Below are 22,101 nucleotides of genomic sequence, written 5' to 3'. Positions count from 1 at the left end.
GCAAAGCAGAAAGATCCAGAATAAAAAACCAGCACGCATCTCCTGAGACAATAACCATGTGAAGAAAGGCGCGGGAGCCTAAAGAAATGTACTCGCAGTGACGTAAAAATTATCAATTGAAGGTGGTTTAAATAGAGCTGTGGGCAGAGGGCAGTTCGTGCTCGCTTCGGCAGCACATATACTAAAATTGGAACGATACAGAGAAGATTAGCATGGCCCCTGCGCAAGGATGACACGCAAATTCGTGAAGCGTTCCATATTTTTTTCTCGGGACGGTCTCAGAGCCCCCTCCCCGCGAGGAACCTTTTGGCCCCCGAGATGTGGCTCGGGGTCTTCCAGCCCCCCTCGCAAAGTCGGGGGAGCCCCAGGCGCGACGCTGTGGGTCGATGTTCGCTTGTGCCAGGCCCACTCTGCTGCCCCTGTCCTGCTGTGCCCCCCGCCCTGTCCCTCTTTGGGATCACACTGGGGCAATCGAGCCCCCCGGCAGTACCGCGAGTCTTTATTGAATTGCTCTGTTACAGCAAGCTCGGCTCCGGTGGGGAGTAGCGGGGTCCCAAGGCCAGCCCCAGATCCCCCATCCAGCTCAGACCCTGCAGGGCATCACCCCACCGCAGGGAGCCGGGGCCAGCCCTGTCCTGGCACTCTGACCCTCCCCAGCACCCACTGTCCCATGGGATGGTGACACCATGTTAGTGGGCAGGATGTACCCAGGCCTCCACTGTGCAGCTCCGGTGGTCCGCAGTACCCCAAAGCCCTGTGACCCCGGGTCGCGCTGCGATGACAGCTGGGGAGGGGTCTGTAGGAGTCCATGGGACACCATGCCCCACTCAGACAGCGCTCTCCTGGTAGCTGTCATCCTCCAGGAACGTGGTCAGCCTCCTCCCGGGACTGGGGACCGCATCCTGCTCTGGGGCTGTGACCTCCCCGACATCCCCATTGCTCTGCTCCTGGGCAAAGTGCACGAAGACCTGCGGGGATGGCATGATGAGAGACAGCACCATGGGACAAGGCCACCTCAGCCTCACACCCGCCTCCCCTGTCACCTGGTCCAGTGTGGTCTGGGACACAGAGTAGTCCTCGATGTGGCAGGGGCCACGATGTGCGGCCAGAAGGCTGAAGACAGTGGCCAGGGAGGCGACACGGGCAGGCAGGTGGTACTGCAGCAGTCCCCCGTGCCGCTCCCGCAGCACGATGCCGGGAAAGTGCTGCTGCAGCAGGGCCTGCACCGCTGCCGGGCCAGGGCCCCCCGCCCGCACCACCACCGTGTACCCGTCCCCAAACCTGCGGGGAGAGGGGACACTGCTGCAAGGACTGGCCATGGCCACCACCCTCAGGAGACCCCTGAGCCCCCTGAGCCGGTACCTGCTCTTGAGGTGCTGCACACTGCCCAGGCAGCGGAACCGGCCGTTGACCATGATGGCCATCCTGGTGCAGAGCGCCTCACACTCCTCCATGCTGGGGGAGCACGTGTGAGCTCCCCCGGGGCATAGGGACACTCCCCTCCGGGAGGGGTCCCACAAGAATAGGGGTGCTCCCTTGGTGGGGCTGCAGGCCCTTTGGTGGGGACTCACCTGTGGGATGTGAGCACCACGGACCGGCCGTCCCGGATAACGCCAAGGATGCGCTCCCACAGGAACCTCCGGGCTTGCGGATCCATCCCCGTTGTGGGCTCATCCTGCAACGGTCCCAGCCCAGGGTCAGCCTGGGCAGGACCCCAGTGCTGCCGTGGGGCCTCCCACTGCCCCCCTCACCAGGAAGACGACGGGGGGGCAGCCGAGGAGGGCGATGGCCGTGGAGAGCTTGCGCTTGTTGCCCCCGCTGTACTTGCCCGCCGGCCGGTCTGCATGCGGGCCCAGCCCCAGCGCAGCGATGCCCCACTGAGCCACCTGCGAGAGACAGAGGAGGTGAGGGTGGGGGCTCCCCATGGGCTAGGGGGCCAGGGTGCAGGCCCTACCCTGGGGGTCTCCTCCTCCGGGACCCCGCGCAGGCGGCTGTAGAACTCCAGGTGCTCCCGCCCTGTCAGCAGGTCCGTGATGGCATCAAACTGGGGACAGTAACCCATGTGCTGGTGGACGGACTGGAGGTCGGTGAGCACGCTGTGGGTTGGGGACAGGTGAGCACGGGGCAGGGAGAGGTGAGCACACTGTGGGATGGGGAATTGTGCCAGGGATACTGTGGCAATAGGGACAAGCAGCTGCAGGGATGAGGATGAGGATAAAGCAGGCTACAGGGCAAAGGGCCATGCGGAGCACGGGCTGGGGACAGAGATGATGGCATGGGTGCTGTGGGGACATGGAGAGGGGTCCGAGCCGTGGGGTCCCTGCATTCACCCACCTGTGCCCCTTCAACCAGGCCTCTCCCAGCGTCACCTCTGTGTCCCCTGTCAGCATCTTGAAGGTGGATGTTTTCCCGGCCCCGTTCACCCCCAGGAGGCCAAAGCACTGTGGGGGCAGAGCAGGGTCACCAGCAGCCCTGGCCCTGCCCACAGTGCTGTCTGTCTGTCCATCTGTCCCTCACCTCCCCGGGGGGGATGGCCACGCAGAGCCGGTCCACGGCCGGAGCCTTCCTGCGCCGGTACACCTGCATGGAGGAGAGGTGGCACCGAGTGCTCCCTCCTGTCACCGCCGGCATGGCCGGGGACTGCGGGGGGGCTGGAGGTCACAGCAGGGTCCAGCCCCACGCACCCACCTTGGTCAGGTCCTTCAGCAGCAGGAGGTGGCTGTGCAGGGGGATGCTGCCCACCCTCGCCCGCTCCCTGGCCACATCCTGGTCCTCGTCCCCCAGTGAGGGCAGCTCCAGAGCCCGTGGCCTGTGGGAACAGTGGTAGGGGCACATCCAGGGCTGTCCACCCCCTTGAGCACCCCCAGGGTACCCCCCCGGCCAGTGCTCACGCCAGGCGCAGGAAGAAGCGGTGGTACTGCAGCAGGAGGGTGAAGAGGAAGAAGATGATGCCCTCGATGGCCATGGCAAACATGTTCTTCCCTGCCAGGTCCCAGGAGAGGGGGGACACAAAGCGCTTGTCCCCTGCAAGCAGCGAGAAGGGCTGTAGGCATGGGGGAGCCCCATGCTGGGCTTTGGGGAGGGTGAGCAGCCCTGACAGCACCAGACTCACCGAACCTCTCAAAGGCATCAGCCATTGCCTGATTCTTCACCATGTCAATGAGGCCTCGGCCCAAGCAGAAGTGGGGGAAGATGAGGAAAACCTTCTTCAGGACGCGGTTGATGTCATTGAGGTTCTGTCGGGGCAGTGAGGAGAGGGGTAGGGGAGCTGGCACTGGCCCTGCAGGGAAGGGATGGGGGGTCCGGGGCATCCCAAGGCTCACCTGGTCCACAAAGAGCTCCAGCACAAAGGTGGCCACGCTGCCGTTGATGCCGATGAAGAGGTTGATGCAGGTCAGGGCCACGTAGGCGGTGCTGGGGATGCTGAAGAGGAAGGAGGCTGGATACATCAGAGGGGTGATGGACCATCTGCAGGGGGGAGAGGCAGGGGCTGGCCAAGGTGCACCCCGCAGTCTGGGGGGATTGAGACAGCACCCCCCCTCCCAAGCACCACAACCCCCTCACCCCGGCTGCCCCCAGCCCCATAACCCCCTCGCCCCTGCTGGGCTCTGCTGCCCCATCACCCGTAGAGCAGCAGCAGCAGCACCAGGGAGGGCAGGTTGGCCGAGGACACGTAGGATTCCTGCTGGAAGCAGAGGAAGATGAGGATGACCAGCAGTGCAGGGACCAGGTAGTTGCACTGTGGGGATGGAAAAGCCGGGAAAGGGGTCAGGGGTGGGACCAGACCCCTTGGAACTGGTCCCTGTCCCCATCCCCATCCCCATCCCCATCCCCATCCCCACCATGTCCCAGGCGAAGTTGCCCAGCCAGTAGGTGATGGGCTTCATCCCGCTGACAAACTGAAGGTGCTTGGCCTTGCTGACCCTCTCCTCAATGAGGAAGACAACGAAGCTGGCCGGGACGAAGGACATGGCGAAGATCACGCAGATGGAGACCAGCACGTCAACAGAGGTGGCCATCCTGCCGAGGAGGGGAGAGCTCAGCAGGGGCCAGAGGGGGCTGCGGGACCCCCATCCCCAGCACTCACAGGGCGGCCTCAGAGAGCTGCTCCTTGGTGAGGTTGAGGGGATGGTTGGTGGCCGTGATGCCGAAGCGCGTGGGGTCGGTGCCGGGGGGCAGCCAGGCTCGCAGCAGCCCATTGCTGGCCACGTTGAGGAAGGAGACCATGGCATGCCAGCCCTTGTTGTTGAACCAGACCTGCAGCACGGAGAGGGCCGGGCAGCTCAGAGCCCCCACATACCCTGGCACTGCCCCTGGCTGTGCCTGCAGCACCCATTCCCACCAGGAGTCCTGCTCCCCTCCAGCCCCAGCCACTCTCAGTCCTTCTTGGGCTGCTCCACCCCCGGAGGGGACACAGCTGTCACATCCCTGCTGCCCCCCAGCTCTCACCCCTGAGGGACCCCCAGCCCTGGGCACACCTTGATATTCCTGCGGGCGTCCAAACCCTCGATGAAGCGGCTGAGGTTGGCCAGGAGCCGATCTGAAGGGCTGCCCTGGGTGCAGGAACACAGGGTGAGGAGGGCTCTCCCAGCACTGGGACGCCAGAGCTGAGCCAGGGTCTGAGTGCAGCCGTACCGGGGTGATGCTGAGCAGCACCCGGAGCTCCAGCACTGCCTGATCCACCTCTGCTGCTGACGGCAGGGCCTGGGAGCTGCCGGCGCCCAGGGAGAAGCCGCCGTACCTGCAGGAGAAACGGGGCTCCCAAACCTGCCAGAGAGACTCCCTCTGCCAGCGTGGCAGGAACTGGGCTTGAGGATCCACGTGGGCCCCTTCCACCCCACAAGATTGTACAATTCCACGATGCTACGAAACCTGCCACCCATTTGCCACCCCCACCCTTGTGCAAACTCAACTCTCCACCCACCCAGACAGCAGGAGGGGCACACAGCAGAGGGCTGAAGGCACCTGGATGATGGCTCTGCCCAGGGACCCCTCAGGCTCTCCCCAAACCCACCAGGGATCTCCTGCCTCTTCCCATCCCTGGCTGTGCCAGGGCCCAGTCCCTGCCCAGCTCACCTCTGCTCATTCACCCATTTCTTGTTCCTCAGCCTGAAAGAAATGAGGTGGGGGGAGACAGAGGAGAGAGAAACCCCCCGAGGGGACATTAGGGCAGCACCTGCCTACCCAGCCACATGTCCCCAGCAGTGTCCCCTTCCCCCAGGTGTCCCTGGGGTGTTCCCTTGGTGTCCCCACAGTGTCCCTGATGTTCCGAGTCGCAGCACTCACTCCTGCTGGATGATCTGGGGGTAGGTCTTCACCAGGTAGTCGGAGATGTTCCTGCCTGTCAGGTTCTGAAGGATGTCCCCTGTCCCCCTCTGTACCTTCAGGATGGACAGATGGGCTGGATGGACACCCAGCCCCATGACCTCCCCGGAGCATCACCTGCCCCCACAGCCGGCAGTGACAGAGCCCGGGAGCTACCCCCGCTGAGCTGGGGGTTACCTGGGGTGGTGGGAGCCCCCCGGCCCCCTCGGGACACTCAGGGAGCATCCTGTGTGCCCCTGGCCCGCTGCACTGACACGGGGGGGACGGCTCAGCCTGTGTCCAGTTCCCACGCCACAGCGCTTCCAGCAGGGATGGGGGGGCTGAGGGGGCCGAGAAGCCATCGGGGTGGGAAGCTGGTGGGCACAGCCCCGTCCTGGGCACCCGGGAGAGAGAGAGAGAGAGAGAGACCCCCATTACCAGTCCAGTGTGAGCCAGAGGCACCAGGACCAACCACGGGGATGGTTGGGAGTGCCATGGCATCACACCAGGTGGCTCCGTGGGCAGGTGGGCACTGAGGTGAGGGCTAAGCCCTGGCTGCCTCCTCCAGCCCCGTCCTGCGGGCACTCACGCCTTCTCCTCTTCCTTCATGCACTTGGTGCCAAAGCCGGGCTCGGCCAGGAGCGCGTCCAGCAGCCGGGCCGTGTCGGGGTCTCCCGGGGCATCGTTGCTGCCAGGAGACACAGGAGTGAGCTGGTGGCAGTGGGGGACAAGGGACACGGCGGGCAGAGAGCTGGGGACACACCTGAAAAAGGTGAACTGCTGCCCGTACATCCAGGGCTGGAGCTGCAGCGGCGGGTACTTCCCGAAGGGCGGCACGATGAGGCTGAAGAGCAGCGCGATGCAGACGAAGACGGCGGGGAGGACGATCTGAGGAGGTCGAGGGGTGGGGAGGGGGGGTCAGGGTTGGCTCTGCCCCACCCTGCCCCGTGCCCTGCCCCATCCCCTCCCCGCGGCCCCACCTGCGCGAAGAAGCCGCGGGTGCTGCGCCGGGCGTGGAGCATCCTCTTGGTGAAGAGAGCGCGGAGCTGGCGGCAGGTGAGCGCCCAGCCCCTCACCCTGCCGCAGGCCTGCCCCGCCGCCCCCCGCAGCAGGTCCGTCTCCCGGGGCTCCTCCGCTGCCAGGGCAGAGACGGGTCTGGCAAGGGGCTCGTGCCAGGCGGGGCGTGGGGGGACAGGGTGCTGGCAGGGGTATCCCCCCCCACCCCAGCAGGGACAGGATGCTGCATGCAGGAGACCCCAGCCCTCCCCAAACAGCTCCCAGCTCCTACCTCGCCGGGCTCCTTTGGCTCAATGTAAAGGAGAGGAGAGAGGGATTACAGCTGGGCGGGGGTCAGCACCCACCCAGGGCAGAGCTGGTGCCCCAAACCATCACAGCCCACCAGACTCCCGTGGCTGCTGCTCCCATGCCAGTTCTCCATCCAGGATAAGGGGGCTGGGATTTCATGTCCCATCCCAGCCCCTGCACAGAGCTGGACTCCCCCAAACCCACCCTCATCCTGGCTCTTTGCTCTGGGGACACCCCAAAACCGGCAGGTAGAAATGCTGCACGAGGGTCCCTGAGTATCCCCCTGCTTGAAGGGACATGTGTCTGAAGGGATGCCTGCTTGGATGGACACCTGCCCAGATGGACATGTGCCCCCAGGGGCTGGAGGTGGGGAGCACTCAGTGGCAGCTCGGGGGTCCCACCTCCCCATCCTTACCCAGCTCTCCATCGGCCACATCCACGTCCCCCGTCTCGCATGGGGCTGCTCCTCTCGCGGTCCCTGACAAAATGAGGACAAGATGCCAGGGCAGGGCCAAGGCCACAGGCTGTGACACATCTCTGCAGCCACAGGTACACCCAGAGGGGACCCCAGCCCTGGCAGGGACACACAGGGTGCTGGGGACACCCTCACACCTCTGCTCCAGGCTGCTTATCACCTCCCCAGCACCCCCGGTACCCCAGAGCTCAGCTGCAGCCAGGACTGAGGGGTTTTACCTGTGGTGTCAGTGTCCAGCCCTGTGTCCTCAGCCACCTTCAGGAAGATCTGGGGGTGTGGGAGGGCTGGTGTTAAACGCACACCAACACCCACAGCCCGGTGAGAGAAACCCCCTGAGGGCACCCTGGGAGCCCCTTGACCACAGTCCCTCTGGGTACCTCTTCCAGAGTGGTGTCGGAGATGCCGTAGCTGGAGACCCCCAGTTCCCCCAGGCGTGTGTCCAGCTCGCGGAACAGCTTCCCGAAGGTCCCATCCCTGGCCCCGCTGTAGGGCAGGACAAAGAGCACCTCGTGCCCAATGTCCTCCACCAGCCGGGAGCCGGGCACCAGCTTCTGGATCAGTGCTGACAGCTGGGCCACATCTGGGGGGATGGGGAGGGCTGGAAACCTGGGGCAGGAGCCGCTGGCTAGCGCAGCTGGCTACAGCTCCATGTGCCCGGCATCCCAGCCTGAGGGTCCACGGGGAAGGTGGGAGAGGATGGGGATCCCCTTCTGCCCCTCCAGTGAAGAGAGGTGAGGAGGCGGATGCAGGGCTGTGCACCCCCAGCTCCCCTGGCTGACGGGGGATGTACGGGGAGCAGCTGAGGGTGACACTGTGAGGGGACAAGACCCTCACCCACGGCGCTGGCGTCACTGCCCCGCTCGCTGCCCAGGCCTGTGTCACTGCTGTGCTCCGAGTTGCTGCCGTCCTGCAGGAAAGGGTGGCTGGACCCTGGCACCCCACAGCAGGACCTGGCCCCCAGTGCCCCCCAATACCCAGGACAGAGGCACTGGCTGCCCTTTGGGGGATGATCACCAGGGCAGAGGGACCCACCTTTTTGGTGACACTGGGGACAGTGCTGGTGTTGCCGCCTGTCCCGCTCCGCTCCCGCTTCACCAGGGTGAGGTGGTAGCCGGTGCCCAGCCTGGCCTTGAGGAAGAGGGGGGACCCACAGCAGCAGAGCCGGCCCTGCGAGATGATGGCGGTGCGGTCCCCCAACAGCTCCGCCTCGTCCATGTAGTGGGTGGACAGGATGATGGTGCGGCCTGGGGACCAGGAATGGACTTGACCCCAGATCCCCTTGCCAGACCCCCCCCCCCCCATTGCAGGTTCTCCCCACCAGCACATCTCCCTGCTCGCCCCAGGCTGGGGGGCTCAGAGGGCGAAGGGGGGGACCCCCAGCCCTGACCTTTGCGGTACTTGAGCAGCAGCTCCCAGATGCTGCGGCGGGAGAAGGGGTCGACGCCGGCCGTGGGCTCATCCAGGATGACCACCCGGGAGCCGCCCACGAAGGCGATGGCCACCGAGAGCTTCCGCTGCATCCCGCCTGCAGAGGGACAGCGTTGGGGGGGCTCAGAGCCACCGACCCCCGCTCAGGCACCCAGCCTGACCCCTGCACGCACCCGAGAGGTTCCTGGTCTGTTCCCGGCGCTTGTGGGCCAACCCCGTGTCCTGAAGCAGCTGCTCCATCTCCTCCTGCACCTGCTGCTCCGAGAGCCCCTTCAGCCGCCCGTAGAACCAGACGTGCTCCTCCACCGTCAGGCTGAGGGGAGGGGGGGAGCAGGGCAGGGTGAGGGGCACAGGGATTGAGGGGGACAGCCCTGCATCACTCCCCACACCTCCCCACCCCTGCCTACATGTCGAAGAGCACGTTGTGCTGGGGACACATCCCCATGGATTTGCGGATGCTGTCGATATCGGAGCGGATGTCCCAGCCCAGGATATAGGCAGTGCCCGAAGTGGGGGGCAGGAGGCCAGTCAAGATGGACCTGGATGTGGTGAGGAAAGTGGGTCATGGAGTGCAGGAACAGCAGGGCTTGGGGTCAGGGTGCCCTGTCCTGCGTGGGGACCAGGTGGGGACAAGGGTCAGGCTCAGCTCCTGTCCCCAGCGGTGGCCATGCAGCCCCTCTGTGGCTCACATGGTGGTGGTCTTTCCAGCACCGTTATGGCCCAGGAAGGATGTGATCTGCCCCTCATAGAAGTCCAGGCTCAGCCCATTGACGGCCGCACGGCCACTGCTGCCATAGACCTTCACCAGGTTGCGGATGGAGACGCCGGGCTGGAGCTCGGCAGGCGGCTCCTCCACCAGCACTGGAAGCGATCAAGGGGTCACATCCCAGGCAGGACCCCTTGCTGGGGGCAGGACCACTCACCATGGGGTGCAGGACCCTCCTCTGGGGAGCAAGGCCTGGGCTGGAGGGCTCCAGCCCTGCTCCATGGTCACTGCCCTCGGCCACACAGCTCCAGGGTGGGCAGCGACTCACCTTGGGGTGCAGTGTGGGGGCTGATGTGGTACAGGGAGTGCCCAGCTGAGGATGACTCTCCAAACCAGTAACTCTTCAGGAAGGGGAAATTCCAGGGCTTGGGGATCCCGTACTGACCTGCAGCAAACGGGGCTGAGTGGGGCCGGGGCTGAGGGGCAGCTGGGGATCAGAGGGGCTGCACACACCTGGGAAGACACCTTCGAGGTACCAGGTCGCCAGGCCATAGAGGATAGCATCCAGCAGCAGCAGCCCCACGGCCGCAGCAAAGCTGTACGGGTCTCCTGGCACGGGGCTGGCACCCAGGTTGTGCCACTGGATGCCCACCCCCTGCTCCTCGTAGAGGGAGAAGTAATCGCAGCCGAAGCCGAAGGCCACAGGGGACAGCAGGCTCTGGGGATGGCGAGAATGGCAGCGTGGGCAAAGATTGGCCTGGGGGATGCGGCCCAAAGGCAAGCCGTAGGCCAGACGCAGCCTGAAAAACTGATCCTTAGTTTATATGTTATCACCCCTTTTACCCCAAAATATCCCCTTCCCTCAACCCTTGTCAAACCTCCCTAAACCCCAAAACTTCCCCTCTCACCACAAAGCTAACAAATCTCACTTATATTCCCTCTCAGAAGCCCCATCCCTGCCCAAAGATGAAATGTATCTATGTTGATGCTGTCCTCACTGCTGCCTCGATGACCTAAAAGTAGATAAGAGCCAAGACTGGGTCAATGACCTTTTTGGACCATGAGGAATAACGGGATGGATTGCATCTTTGATTAAGGGAGCTTTGTGGGTATTCATTGTAATTATTATTATGTTACTTATGGTCTCTTGCCTCCTACGTTGCTGCAGAAAGGCTGCCAGGAATGCCTTTTTAATAAATACAGAAGGGGGAGTTGTGGGGTATGCCCAGCCCCTGCCCTGGAGGGATCTCTGCTGAGATAAGAGATTTCGCAATCGCCCAGCAGGACTCCCTGGAAAGGCAACCACTTCTTTGGGTCATGGTGAGAAAAGACAGACCCACAATCCTTTAGGAGACCCTATGCAGATCCTTTGTAACCCATTGGCCTTCACCCATCCCCTGTATCCCTACACCCCCCACCCAGAGCACCAGGGGCACTGCAGAGGGGCAGCTCCGGGCGCTCACCACGAGGACGCGGATTGGGAAGGTGATGTAGTCGCGCCAGGCGACGCACAGCACGTAGGGCAGGTACAGCGAGAAGTAGATGATGCCACCGCACGCCGAGGCCAGGTTGGCACGGGGGAAGAAGGTGCTGATGAGGAAGCACTGGCTGATGGTGGCCACCGAGAAGGTGCCGAGGAAGAGGAAGATGACTGCTGGGTCGCTGTAGGGCTGGATGTTTCCCAGCTGCGGATGGAGGCAGGTTGGAGCCTGTGGAGCCCCCCATGCTGGCTCCCAGCCCTGATGTTCCCTGTGTCACCTGCCCTGTCCCCCGAGACCTGCAACCTGCCTTGAGGATGAGGACAAGGAGGGCAGAGCTGAGGAGGAAGGGGATGAAGCTGCTGAGGAACCAGCTGAGCCAGAGGATCCCACTGCTCAGCCCCATGGTCTTCATGGTCTCCTTGAGACGCGTCTCCTTCTCATGCACCACCCCCTTGATGATCATGGCCACTGAGTAGATCCAGGCCAGCGTCATAAAGAGAGGCAGCGAGTGGTTCAGGACTCTCAGGAACCTGGGGAGATACCACCAGACATTCTGCCCCTAGCTCAACACCCCCGGGCCACTGTTGGGCCAGGGACACAAGGGCACGACCAGCCCTGTGCCATCTCCCCGGGGCAGCGATGCTGCAGGATGCTCGGACGTGTCCCCCATGGCAGCAGGGGGGTCACTCAACAGTCCCAGCAGTTCGGAGCTGCCCCGTGCCCACTTACACATCATCCACATAGCAGGGGTAGGGCATCTGCTGGACGTAGACCCCTGTCCGTGGGGCAGCCCCAGTCTGCACCCGCACCACCGCCTGCTCCACCAGGTCCTGAATGTAGACAAAGCCTCCCCAGACATAGCGCAAGTCGCTGAAGGGGTCAGCTGCAGGGCCTGGGTCCCAAAACCTGGGGGCAGAGCACAGTGCTGGGACCAGGGATCCCCTGGCAATGAGCACAGGCTGCTTGGCCGGCTGTGGAGACACACAGGGTGGCCATCCTCCAACCTGTCCTTGATCTTGTTGGTCCTCGTGACATCATCGATGTCCATGCGGATCTTGTAGCGGACATGGGGTGGCAGTCCGGGGGCTGTGGCATTGATGGGGGGCTGGAAGACCACTGCTGCCCAAAACTGCTGCTCCTCCAGCAGCTCCAGGGCCCGGGCTACCAGCTGCTCCTCTGTGGCCACTGCCTCAATCTTGTCCAGGCAGACACACTGTGGGAAGGCAGGTAGGGGTCAGCGGGCACGGGGGCACAGGGGGCCAGCCCGCCCACAGCAGGGTGACACGCACCTCCATGAACTGTGACAGCATGCTCAGGACCGCGTCCACATCAGCGTACACCTGGTGCCAGGTGAGGCCCGGCCCCCCCGCCGGCCCCGCCAGGAACGTGGCCAGCTCTGGCAGCTTCCAGGAGGTGCCGTTGAGGAACCCATCCAGGATCTGGGCTGTGCTCGGGGCCAGCAGCAGGTCCTGCAAAGCACCAGGGTATGGGAGGCCATGCAGCCCCCTCTGCTCCACCTGCACCCCACCCTGCTCCTGGCCAGCTGTCCCCCACCACACCCCACCTTGCACCCCACAGCAGCCCCATTCCCGATGGGAGGAGCCTGGGGTCACACACCTGGAGCACCTGCATCTCCAGGCTGCTGTTGAGGAGGGTGTAGATTCGGGGTCCCAGCTCCTGCCAGGCACCCCCCAACTCCCCCCGCACCGCCAGCTCCCGGAAGGTCCGATTCACCTGTGAGAGGGGGGTGGGATTGGTCCCGGATGGGGCCCCCCCCCAAAACCCCCAGAGCCCCCTGCAGCCCCCACTCACCTCAGCCATCACACTGTCGGGGCCGGGCCCGGGTGGCGTGTACAGGATCTTCCCCACAAAGAGGGGCTTGATCCCCCGCCAGAAGATCTGTGAGAGGGGGTTGGACTCCAGGCTGCGGAGCAGCTCCCGGCAGAAAGGACCTGGGGGTGCAGAGCCCTCACCACCAGCCCCACACCACCAGCCTCCACTGCCCCACACAGCATCTGGCCGAACCCCCCACAGCCCCCCACTTACTGCTGCTGCCTGAGGCCACGGGTCTCTTCTCCGAGCTGTTACGGTCCAGGAATGCTTTGACGTCATTGTCCTCATACCAGTTGAGGGAGGGGATCCTGAGCCCCCCACCCTCGGGGTGTCCACAGGCGATGCGTGACAGGGCTGTGAAGGCGCCCGTGCTGGTGGTGCTGGTGTTGGGGGCCCTCAGCCCCTCTAACTCCTGCCGCAGCTCGGCCAGGCTGGTCATGGAGGAGACCTGGGGAGAGTGGGACGAGAGTGGAGCAGGGCACTGGGGGACAGGGACACTCAGGGACACGGTGTGAGTGGGTAGGGGGCAGGGGAGTGAGGGGTGTACCTCCTCCATCAGGGATGTTGCATCCCGCAGGAAGCTGCCCAAAGCTTCCACGGTGACAGCGATTCCGCCCAACTCTGAGCTCAGCTGTTCCTACAAGGGGACATGGGAAGGGGGTCACAGCCCTGCCGGGGAGGCCAGGGGTCTCTGTCTCGGTGCCTTCCAGCACCCGACCGCGCTGGGGGCTCACCGCCAGGAGCCGCGGGAAGTCCATCTGGGAGAGGAAGGAGCCCTCCATGGCACGGAGCTGGGAGCTGGGCAGTGCGCACAGTCCTTGCTGCAGGCTCTGGGTGGAGTCGGCGTCGCCCTCCACCAGGAAGCTCCCCAGGACCGAGGCGTTGCAGACCAGGGCTTTTAGCGGGAGGCGAATGCTCTCCAGGGAGAACTGGAGGGAGAGGGGGGGTCATGATGCGGTCACCGGCAGTGGGCACCGGGAGTGGGCACCGCGCCGACACTCACGATGCGGGGGCTGAGCCGAGCCCCCATCAGCTCATCCACCAGCACCGGGGGCAGAGATGTGTTGGTCCGCAGGAACCGGGAGAAGGTCTCGTTCTCTCTCAAGTATTCCCTCACCGGCAGAGCTGGGGGAGCAGGGGTCAGACAAGGGGTCTCGCTCCCCCGGCACCCCCCGCCCCCGGTGCTCACCCCTCCGCTGATTCCCACTGTCCCGGAGCCGCCGCAGGGCGGGCAGGAGCTGGGCGAAGCTGCGCAGGAGCCGCTGCCCGTGGCCGTGGAGTAGGACCTGCCGGGCTTCGGTCAGGAGGCGGGAGAGGCTGTGACATGGGACATGGGGTGGGCAATGAGACCCCGGCCCAGCCCCGCTCTGCCCCGCAGCTCCGCGGCCCCGCCGCTCACATGGAGCCGTCGAAGTTGCCCACCACGCCAGGGGCCTCTCCCGCCGTGGGATGCCGGAAGCAGGGGTTGTTCATGTTGCAGATGATGCCCTGCAGCCAGGGCAGGGTCCCTGCCGAGGGCAGCGCCTTGTTGGGGAAGTGGCCTAAGGGAGAGGGAGGCAGGTTCAGGAGGGCAGTGCAGGACCCCCGGGACCCCACACACACCCGAGTAGGGCGATGCCAGCGAGCCCCCAGCCTGTGACCACCTCCCGTGTTTGTCCCGCCGGTGTCACCCCAAAGGGCTCCCGTACAGGGGCATGCAGAGGGGTCTCAGCTGGCTCAGGGGGTCCTGCGGGGGACACTCACACTCGTGCTGCTTGAAGGGCGGGTGGGATCGCCGCACTGAGATCAAGATAAGGAAGAGGAAGAGGGGCCACAGGATCTCGATAGCCAGCTGGATCTGGGGGAGGTGCAAGGTTGGTGGGGGTCTCGGTGCCCATCAGTGTCCAGGGCTCTGCCTGCCCCTGTGCCAGGCACCAGCGGCTCTGGGTAGCCCCATCCCAATCGCCCACTCACCCGCTGCCGCCGGCGGTAGGTGAAGTTCTTCCAGAGCAGCAGCCCCAGCTGGGTACCCACGGCCATCGCGGGGGTCCTGCGGGTGAGAGCAGGGGGGGCAGCCCCAAGCCGAGGGCGACGGTTGGGCTCTCACTTCCTTCTGGTTCGGGGCTTATCACACCCCGGGCACAGTGCCGGGCACAGGGCTGAGCTCCGGGGCCGGCAGGAGCCGGACGGCATTCCTGCAGCAAAGCTCCTTTCCGGAGCTAAAGGCTCAAATCACATTCTTTCCTAAATCGAAAGCACCAGAATCGGGCACGAGCTCTGTCCAGGAGCCAGGAGCACGATTCAAAGCCGACGCCGGGCACAGGGAGCAGCCGGGCACCCCAGGAGTAGCTCCAAGCCCCGGCGAGCCGGGCAGCCAGGTGAAGTCTGAGACCTGCCCGTGCCTCAGTTTCCCCGTGAGAAGAATGTGGGTGGGGCTCTCATCAGCCCAGGAGCGGAATTGCTCCGGTGCCGCGGGCTCGAGGAGCGAGCTCCGACCCGGATCCCGCGGGTAGCAGCCGCGTTTCGGCCAGTTTCTGGGAATTCACCGGGGCCAGCAGCTCCGGGGCCCGGCGGCAAAGCTCTGCCAAGGCAGCTCAGTGACGAGCCCGGTGGCGGCGCCGGCACGACTCAACCCGCAGCGTTCCGCCTCGGTGCACCCACCCGCGCCCCGGGAGAACCGAGCTCCGGGGCGGCTCCCCGGTCACCGCGAGCCTGGGACACCACCACCACCCCCCACTCGCCCCTCGTTTTTCCCCGGGGCCGGGGGAGCCGCGCACTCACCCGCCGCCCCGCGCTCGCCGCCACCCGCCCGCGCCCGGGGCTAAGCCGGGTCCCGGGCGCAGCCGGGATAAGCAGGCACGGGGCAGCGGGATTAGGATCCCGGCTGGGAAATCCGCCTAATCGGCCTGCGGGGCCGGACACGAGTGGGTCCGGGGGCAGGATTCCTCCAGGGATGCACCGGGGTCAGATGGGGTGACACGGAGAGAAGGAAGCAGCTGCCGGGGTGGGGGTGACACGGGGAGACAGAGGTGTCTGAGTGTCCACATCCGCTGGGACCGGAGGGTGCTGCGGAACTGCCGGACCGGGGGAGTCCCAGCCCCGCGGGGGCGGCGGCTCTTTTCGGGACAAAACAATCACAGAATCCCTGGATCTTCCCGGGGGACTCGCGTGGGAATCTGCTCACTCATCTCACGAGCACAAACACGCCGCATCGCTGCAAGCGGGAGCTCGGTGGATCCCGCGACCCCGGCAACCCCCGGACCGGCAGCTCCCGGCCCCGGCACCCTCCAACCTCTCGTCCCCCAACCCGGTTCGGCCGCACGGAGCCCCGCTCTGTGCGGGGTGCGGAGTCACCGGGAGGCGGACGGGCCGGGAAGACGTGGGGACAGCCCGGGGGAGACAGGGACAGCCCAGGGGGGCCATGGAGACAGCTCGAAGGGACGATGAGGACAGGCCAGAGGGGACATGGGTACAGCTCGGGGGTACGACGGGGACACGAGGATAGCCCCGGGGGGGGGCGGGGAGGCACTAACAGCCTCGGGGGGATGCTGGACGACCGAATCCGGCCGAGACCAGCAGCCGGGACACAGCCCCCTCTCTCCGCCCTCGCAGCCCCCGGCCCGGGACCCCCGTTACCTGATGCAGCTGCGCGGCCTCTTTAAGAGACCCCGCGTCCCCGCCGGGCGCGCGCAGGCCCCGCCCTCCCCGCGCTACAAAGTATCCGTGGGCGTGACGTCACGGGAACCGGCTCTTAAAGGGGCCGGTCCGGCGGGACGAGGAACAGGAGTACCGCTCCCGCCCCGCCCCGCCCCGCCCCGCCCCATCCCATCCCACCCCACCCCATCCCACCCCAGCGCATCCCAGCCCATCCCATCCCAGCCCACCCCACTCCATCCCATCCCATCCCATCCCACCCCACCCCACCCCATCCCTTCCCATCCCACCCTTAGGAGCCCCACGGGGCAGCGCGGCTCTCCGAAAAGCAGCATTTCGCCCAAAAAAGTGGATCCCTTCCCGGACGGGCCCGTTCCGTCCTGTCCCGTTGGCACTGTTAATCACTCATCGATCAACCGCACATCCATTAACCCCGCAGCCCGTTCCCGGCTCCCGCTCTTCCCCCTGGGACACGCAGCATCCCGCCCCACCACCCCGGCACTCCAGGGGTCTCACCCAGGTCTGCAGCAGCTCGCAGCCCCCCAGGCACAGAGGGACCCGCCTGAGCCCTGACAAGGTGCCTGCAGCAGAGACCAGCTCCTGTTTATGTTGAAAGGTTGGGGTTTTTTTAAATAAAAGGTTTCAGTCTGAGAGCATCTGCATTAAAAACCGCACGGGAGGGGAGACGCTGATGGGCACCGGCTGCACTTGGACACCGCCCTGGTGCAGGATGCGGCCGTCAGAGTCAGCCCTGGCTCCAGCCTGGGCGATCAGATTGCTTCGGTGCTGGGTGTGCCAGGTGTGCCGGCTGTGCCAGGTGTGACAGCTCCCAGCCCAGCCCTGCGGCCATCACTGTGGCCTCAAAACCTTGGTCCCTATGAGTTCTGCAAAAAGGGCATTTCCAGCATCTAGAGATCCCACCAGAGTGCAAACCTGTGCACAAACATTCACTCACAAACACACACAATCCTGAGACCATGCAGTCTCTCCCAGATGTGCTTCCCCCATGTCCCACGGACCCCAGTCCCTCTCCTCCACAGGGATGAGGAGGGTCCTGCCAGCACAGGGATGAGCAGCAGCACCAGGGGCACCATGGGCAGCCACTCCTGCTCCTTGCTGAGGGATTTGGGGGCATCACAGGGGTGCGTGGTGGACGCTGGGTGTGTGAGAGGTGACACTGTCCACTCCCAGGTGCTGGAGCATCTGCCACCTTCCTGGCTGCCCCAGGGTCTTGGGGCTCCTGGGGGAACCAGCTGGGCTCCTCTCTAGAAACAGGGTCTTTATTTCCTTGCTCAGAAAAATAGATTCATTTCCAAAGTTAAAAAAGAGTTTAAAAAGAGGGAATGATGGAAGTGGAGGCTGGAATGCGGCTGGCAGTGGGGCTGTACATGAGATGGTGCAGACGGGGTTGAGCCGTCCTGCTCAGTAGCTCTCCTCCTCCTCATGGTAGTAGTGGTACCCGGGAGGGTCCCCGCTCTGGTCACCGGCGGCGTTGGCCACCTCGCCCTGGCTGCCCTGTGGGCAGTACTTGGGGTCGTAGATCTGGCGGCCGAGGCCAAAGACCTGTCCGCTCTGGTTGGCGCCCTGGTTGGAGCCCATCTGCAGCGACATGGAGGAATTGTCACACTTCTCTGTCCCCATCTTGGCATCATAGATGTGTCTCCTGGTGCCGGGAGCTGTCATGCCCACCTGGAAGGAAGGACAGGATGGAGCAGGGCTCAGCTATGGTCCCCCCCATCCCTCCCCAGCCCGGTGTGGGGGCTCACCTGGCTGGCACACTTGTTGGTGCCCATCTGGAGGCTGATGGTGGAGTGGTCCATGGGTGGCAGGATCTGATTTTTGGGGTCGTAGAGGTGCCTCCGGGTGCCATAGGCTGTCATGCCGGACTGGCTGGCACACTTGTTTGTGCCCATCTGACAAAGGGGTCTGGTGAGGAGTGTGTGCTGCCCCACATGTGCCCCTTCTCCCCTCGTCCCTGTCCCCTAGTGCTCCCTGACCCATCCCAGGCTCACAGCCATCGAGTGCTGGACACAGAGCCAAGACGGTCCCAGATCCCAAGGACACTTGAGGCATCTCAAGCCTCAGGTACCTCCAGCTGTGCTTGGAGCTGTGACACCACTGAGAATTTGATAGAATTGGGCACCCCTTGTCCAGCCCCCCCACCCTGGAACCCTGTGGGGCAGCCCACCTGCAGCCCGATCACGCACTGCCCAGCTTTCATCTTGGCCTCGTCGAAATTCCTCTGCTGCTTCTCCGAGTACTTCACACCGATGTCCACCCCGCTCTGCAGCCCCTTTGTCTTGGCCTGCCAGGAGTGGTCGTGAGGAAGGACGGGGTCCCAGACCCCCCACCCTCTCCCTGGGCAGGGGGAACCGTGGGGTCCCACAGGCACCAGACCGAGCTGGAGGTCCCCACATGGCTGCAGCCGCTCCCAAGCTGCTCATCCCCCCGTGCTCACCATTCCCGCCAGCGCCAGCAGTGACACCTGCACCTGCGTCAGGTTCCCGCTCTCAAAAAGGTCGTTGGCCTCGAAGAGGTCCACGGGGTTCATGCCATAGCTGGCCATGGCCTTGATGAAGTTGGAGAGGTTCTCAAGCTGCAGAGAGGTAGAGGGGTGAGCCCCGGAGGGTGACGGCAGAGGGACAGCAGGTGGGTGGCAGCAGGGCTGCACCTACCTGGTGCCAGTTCTGAGCTGAGCGGTTGATCTTCCTCACCGAGTTGGGCTGCAGCTTGTTCATGAGCCTGGAGGGAGGCAGGGGGGACATGGGGCAGGAAGAGATCCCAAGGGGCCACAGGGCATGGGCCCCTTTTGGGAAGGTCCAGCCCAGGCCTCCCCCATGTGAGGCAAATTCCCCCCTCCAGGTCCCTCTTTGACCTCAGGGCTCTCCCCAGACACAGAAGCTTTGGGGCTGACTCCAACAGGTCCCTCTGGTGCAGATCCAGCCCACCTTTCCCACAAGGTGGTGAAGGTCCCCTGGAGGGTTGGCATCCCCCATCCCCACCCAGCTGGAGTGGGGGCCGTGCTCAGCATCGTCCCAGGACTCACTCGCAGAGGATCACCCCGTCCTTCAGCCCCTTCTGGAAGTCAGGTCCGATCTGTTTTCCTGTGACGCTCTCAATCCACGTCCGCAGCTCAGCCTCCTTCTGTGGGTCATATTTCTGGGCAAGCTGGGGGGGGCAGTGGGGGGACAGCTCAGGCAGGGTGCAACATGCACCCCAAACCCCTCATGGGGACAGTTCCCCCCTCCCTGGGATGGGAACGGGGACAGGAGCACGAGGATGATGCTGCCAACAGACGCAGCAGCCTCTGAACCATTCCAAAAGTATGAGAAGGAACTGCCCATGGGATTAGGGGGAAGTGCCCCCCCGGATCTGTCCCTCCCTCTCTGTGGAGCCCGTGGGAGCCCAGCTCCGAGGCCCTGGGGGTCGTGGCCACGAGATGCTCTCCCTTTCCCTTCCGGCGAGGCCCAACCTCCGCCACAGATTCCTCGGTCACCGCGGCTATGCCAGGAATGTGGACGCCTCCTCCCAAATGGAGACCAGCTGCCAGGGCCGGCAGCATCTCCAGCAGCGTCGTCTCGGCCCCGGCCCGCAAGGGAAAGAAAGGCCTCCTGGCCTGGGGTGGGGAAGGGCCTGGAAACCCCGAGTGCTGCCCCAGCCGAGCCCCTCCGATGCTCAGCTGGCACCTGGGGGTGGCCGCAGAGCAGCCACCAACCTCTCGCCCATCCTGTCCCTTCCTGGCCCCATTATGTGCTGGGGCCATGAGTCCTCAGGGATTCCAGCCACACAGTGGGATGGGCACAGTCCAGCCCAGCTATGTAGTAGAGAAATGCTCCGGCCCCAGTGGGGAGCTTGACCAATGCAGGACACCAGATCACGCTCATGACGCCACGTGTGTCCTGGCTGGGGGATTTTACAGTCCCACCAGCTGATTTTCTGGAGCGTGAGCAGCTGAAGCCTCTTCCCTCCCCACGGCCAGCCTGAGGGTTTCCCAGGGCATGGGGGGTGCATAGCGGACCAGCCCTAGAGGGATCCCACCACAGCCCAGTCTGCAAGGGCTTGCACAGACTGGGAGCGCGCCACTGGTCTAACTGGTTCCCAGTCGGTGATGTCACCTCCATCAGACACACCGGGGCAGTCGGACTGGCTCATCTCTTGCTGAATCAACACGAAGCACCGAGAGCACGCAGCGGCGAGGCCCCGGCGCGTGTCACCCGCTCTGCCGGGGCAGCCCAGCCCCGGGCAGGCCAGGGCCCGTCCGCTCCGTTACGAAATGCAAATCCCCTGCGAGGCCAGGTAAGGAGCTCTCGGCCACGGCCACCACATCCCGCCGCCACGGCCGTGGCAGCCACGTGCCCGTCACTACTTGTCCTTTCTCCTGCCTGCCCTGGCCCCGTCCAGGTGTCTCCGGGCAGAACACACACAAATGGGACCATCGGCCACCTGCCTGGGGCCGGGCACAGCCACCGACCACCCAGGCTGCTGTGTCCCCCTGTGCCCCCCGGCCCGGCAGGACCCCCGTGCGCTGTCGAGGGCGCAGGAGGGTGCTGGCAGCTGCCTGAACCCCGCGGCACCCGGGTGCCTCCTAGGGATGCAAACAGCCGGAGGCTCCTATTCCTGTTCCCCCTTCCGGCCCCGCGGCACTCCGGCGGGAGAGTCACCGGGGCCGCGGGGACGCTGCCGGGTCGGAGCATCCCGCAGAGCGATGTGGAGCTGCGGGGAAGCAGAAAGTGGAGAAGTTTCGTGGAGCTGGTCCGGAGCCGCGGAGGACCGAGGCTATCGCCCCCAGCCCCGGGTGTGACGGGAACGGTGTCCCGCGGTTTTCCAGGGGCAGCGGAGCCATAGCGGCCACCGCACGGGAGACACCCAGCCCCGGTCCCCCATGACACCTCCCTGGGACCCTCTAGGCAGGCTCAGGGCGACCCGAGACTGGGAGCTCAGCTTCGACATCCCCAGCCCTCAGAGACCTCGGTACACTAGGTCCTTCGGTTCCGCATCGCCCCGGGAAGCCCCGGATTTCCATCCTCCCGGAATCCCCCAACTTCTCCACTCTCGGCCGGCTCTGCATGCCTGGGGCACACCGGAAACCCCCCCGGCTCTCCAGAACCCGGGATGCAACCGGGACGCCGCAGCAGCACCGGGATGCCCGGCTCTCCCGGGCGTCCAGGAGCACCGGCAGCCACAGCGCCCGGTGGCCCCGATATCCCCCAGCCCCCGCTTCGCCCCCGTCCGGTGGTCCCGGTACCGCCCGGCCCCCGCCGCGGCTCACCCGGTTCTTGACTTCGGCGGAGAGGCCGTAGGACGGGCCCTTGTTGAACTGGGAGCTGCTCATGGCGGGCAACGGAGCCGGTACCGGAGCGGGGAGAGGGCAGCGGGGCCGGTACCGGAGCGGGGTCGGGCGGGGCGGGGGCGGGGTCGGGCCCGGCCCCCCCGCGTTGATTGGACGGGGAGAAATGTCCAAATAAGGGCAGGAGCGGCCGGATCGAGCGGAGGGTCCTGAACCCTGACATTGGGACCTGGAGGGCACCGGGAGTCCGGGGTCGGGGCTGGATCCGTCCCGGGCACACGGGCACAGGGCACACACACGCACTCGCCCGCGGGCACACGCACACACCGACAGACGGGGACACGCGTGTGCGTCCCCGTACACAGGTGTGGGCACCCTGGCCCACGGGCACGCGTTGTGCACAAACACACACACACGCACCCCCGACCCACGGGCGCTGCCCTGCACACGCAGAGCCACTCGCACACTCACTCGCTCACTCATGCACTCAGACACTCACACGCACCTGCCTGCCCGCACCCACGGTCACGCACACACGCAGGACACGCGTACGCGTTCCCTCGTCCCCGCACCTCACGGATCTCCACCGATCCCCGACCCTGTCCCGCTCCTCTTGCCCCGACCCCCGCCGTACCCGTGCTCTCCACGG

General features: G+C 65.1%; 2 protein-coding genes and 1 non-coding gene across 7 annotated transcripts; 1 reads left to right on the top strand and 2 right to left on the bottom strand.

The window, feature by feature from the left end:
- Positions 1-157: 157 nt before the first annotated feature.
- Positions 158-264, top strand: LOC121673461. Its single transcript, XR_006019221.1, has one exon. It is a non-coding gene; the product is annotated as a U6 spliceosomal RNA (small nuclear RNA).
- A 218-nt stretch (positions 265-482) lies between these two features.
- LOC121673456 (phospholipid-transporting ATPase ABCA1-like) lies at positions 483-16,251 on the bottom strand. 5 transcript variants are annotated; one of them, XM_042046757.1, is made up of 51 exons: positions 16,148-16,251; positions 14,486-14,755; positions 14,276-14,369; positions 13,932-14,073; positions 13,722-13,849; positions 13,536-13,657; positions 13,267-13,461; positions 13,080-13,169; positions 12,746-12,980; positions 12,512-12,651; positions 12,317-12,433; positions 11,989-12,168; positions 11,704-11,912; positions 11,429-11,605; positions 11,007-11,229; positions 10,682-10,903; positions 9,732-9,936; positions 9,547-9,663; positions 9,202-9,373; positions 8,920-9,051; positions 8,686-8,825; positions 8,472-8,609; positions 8,117-8,328; positions 7,919-7,991; positions 7,462-7,664; positions 7,303-7,351; positions 7,025-7,087; positions 6,593-6,610; positions 6,285-6,439; positions 6,068-6,192; positions 5,894-5,992; positions 5,503-5,698; positions 5,287-5,381; positions 5,077-5,109; positions 4,636-4,741; positions 4,479-4,553; positions 4,088-4,257; positions 3,843-4,020; positions 3,624-3,739; positions 3,324-3,468; positions 3,113-3,236; positions 2,892-3,024; positions 2,689-2,809; positions 2,518-2,580; positions 2,335-2,441; positions 1,955-2,096; positions 1,752-1,886; positions 1,572-1,675; positions 1,363-1,455; positions 1,044-1,281; positions 483-968 (listed from the first exon to the last, which is right to left on the bottom strand). In XM_042046757.1, exons 2-51 carry the CDS (start codon positions 14,549-14,551, stop codon positions 828-830), a joined length of 6,756 nt encoding a protein of 2,251 aa, XP_041902691.1. In that variant the 5' UTR covers positions 14,552-14,755; positions 16,148-16,251; the 3' UTR covers positions 483-827. The 5 variants fall into 5 exon arrangements, with proteins under 5 accessions (XP_041902691.1, XP_041902694.1, XP_041902692.1 ...); XM_042046760.1 differs by having other exon boundaries at positions 14,486-14,561; positions 16,148-16,230; XM_042046758.1 differs by lacking the exon at positions 16,148-16,251 and adding an exon at positions 15,293-15,910.
- A 1,178-nt stretch (positions 16,252-17,429) lies between these two features.
- LOC121673460 (calponin-2) lies at positions 17,430-21,577 on the bottom strand. The gene is made up of 7 exons (XM_042046767.1): positions 21,435-21,577; positions 19,212-19,333; positions 18,841-18,907; positions 18,624-18,761; positions 18,354-18,470; positions 17,932-18,078; positions 17,430-17,854 (listed from the first exon to the last, which is right to left on the bottom strand). Exons 1-7 carry the CDS (start codon positions 21,495-21,497, stop codon positions 17,588-17,590), a joined length of 921 nt encoding a protein of 306 aa, XP_041902701.1. The 5' UTR covers positions 21,498-21,577; the 3' UTR covers positions 17,430-17,587.
- Positions 21,578-22,101: the final 524 nt, after the last annotated feature.

This window comes from Corvus kubaryi, unplaced genomic scaffold (assembly GCF_017639235.1).
Source record: "Corvus kubaryi isolate FWS band 111438036 unplaced genomic scaffold, C.kubaryi_AGA036_p1.0 65445, whole genome shotgun sequence".
Taxonomy (NCBI): Eukaryota; Metazoa; Chordata; class Aves; order Passeriformes; family Corvidae; genus Corvus; species Corvus kubaryi.
The sequence above is the reverse complement of the archived record's forward strand: the minus strand, read 5'-3'. Positions and strand labels throughout refer to the sequence as shown.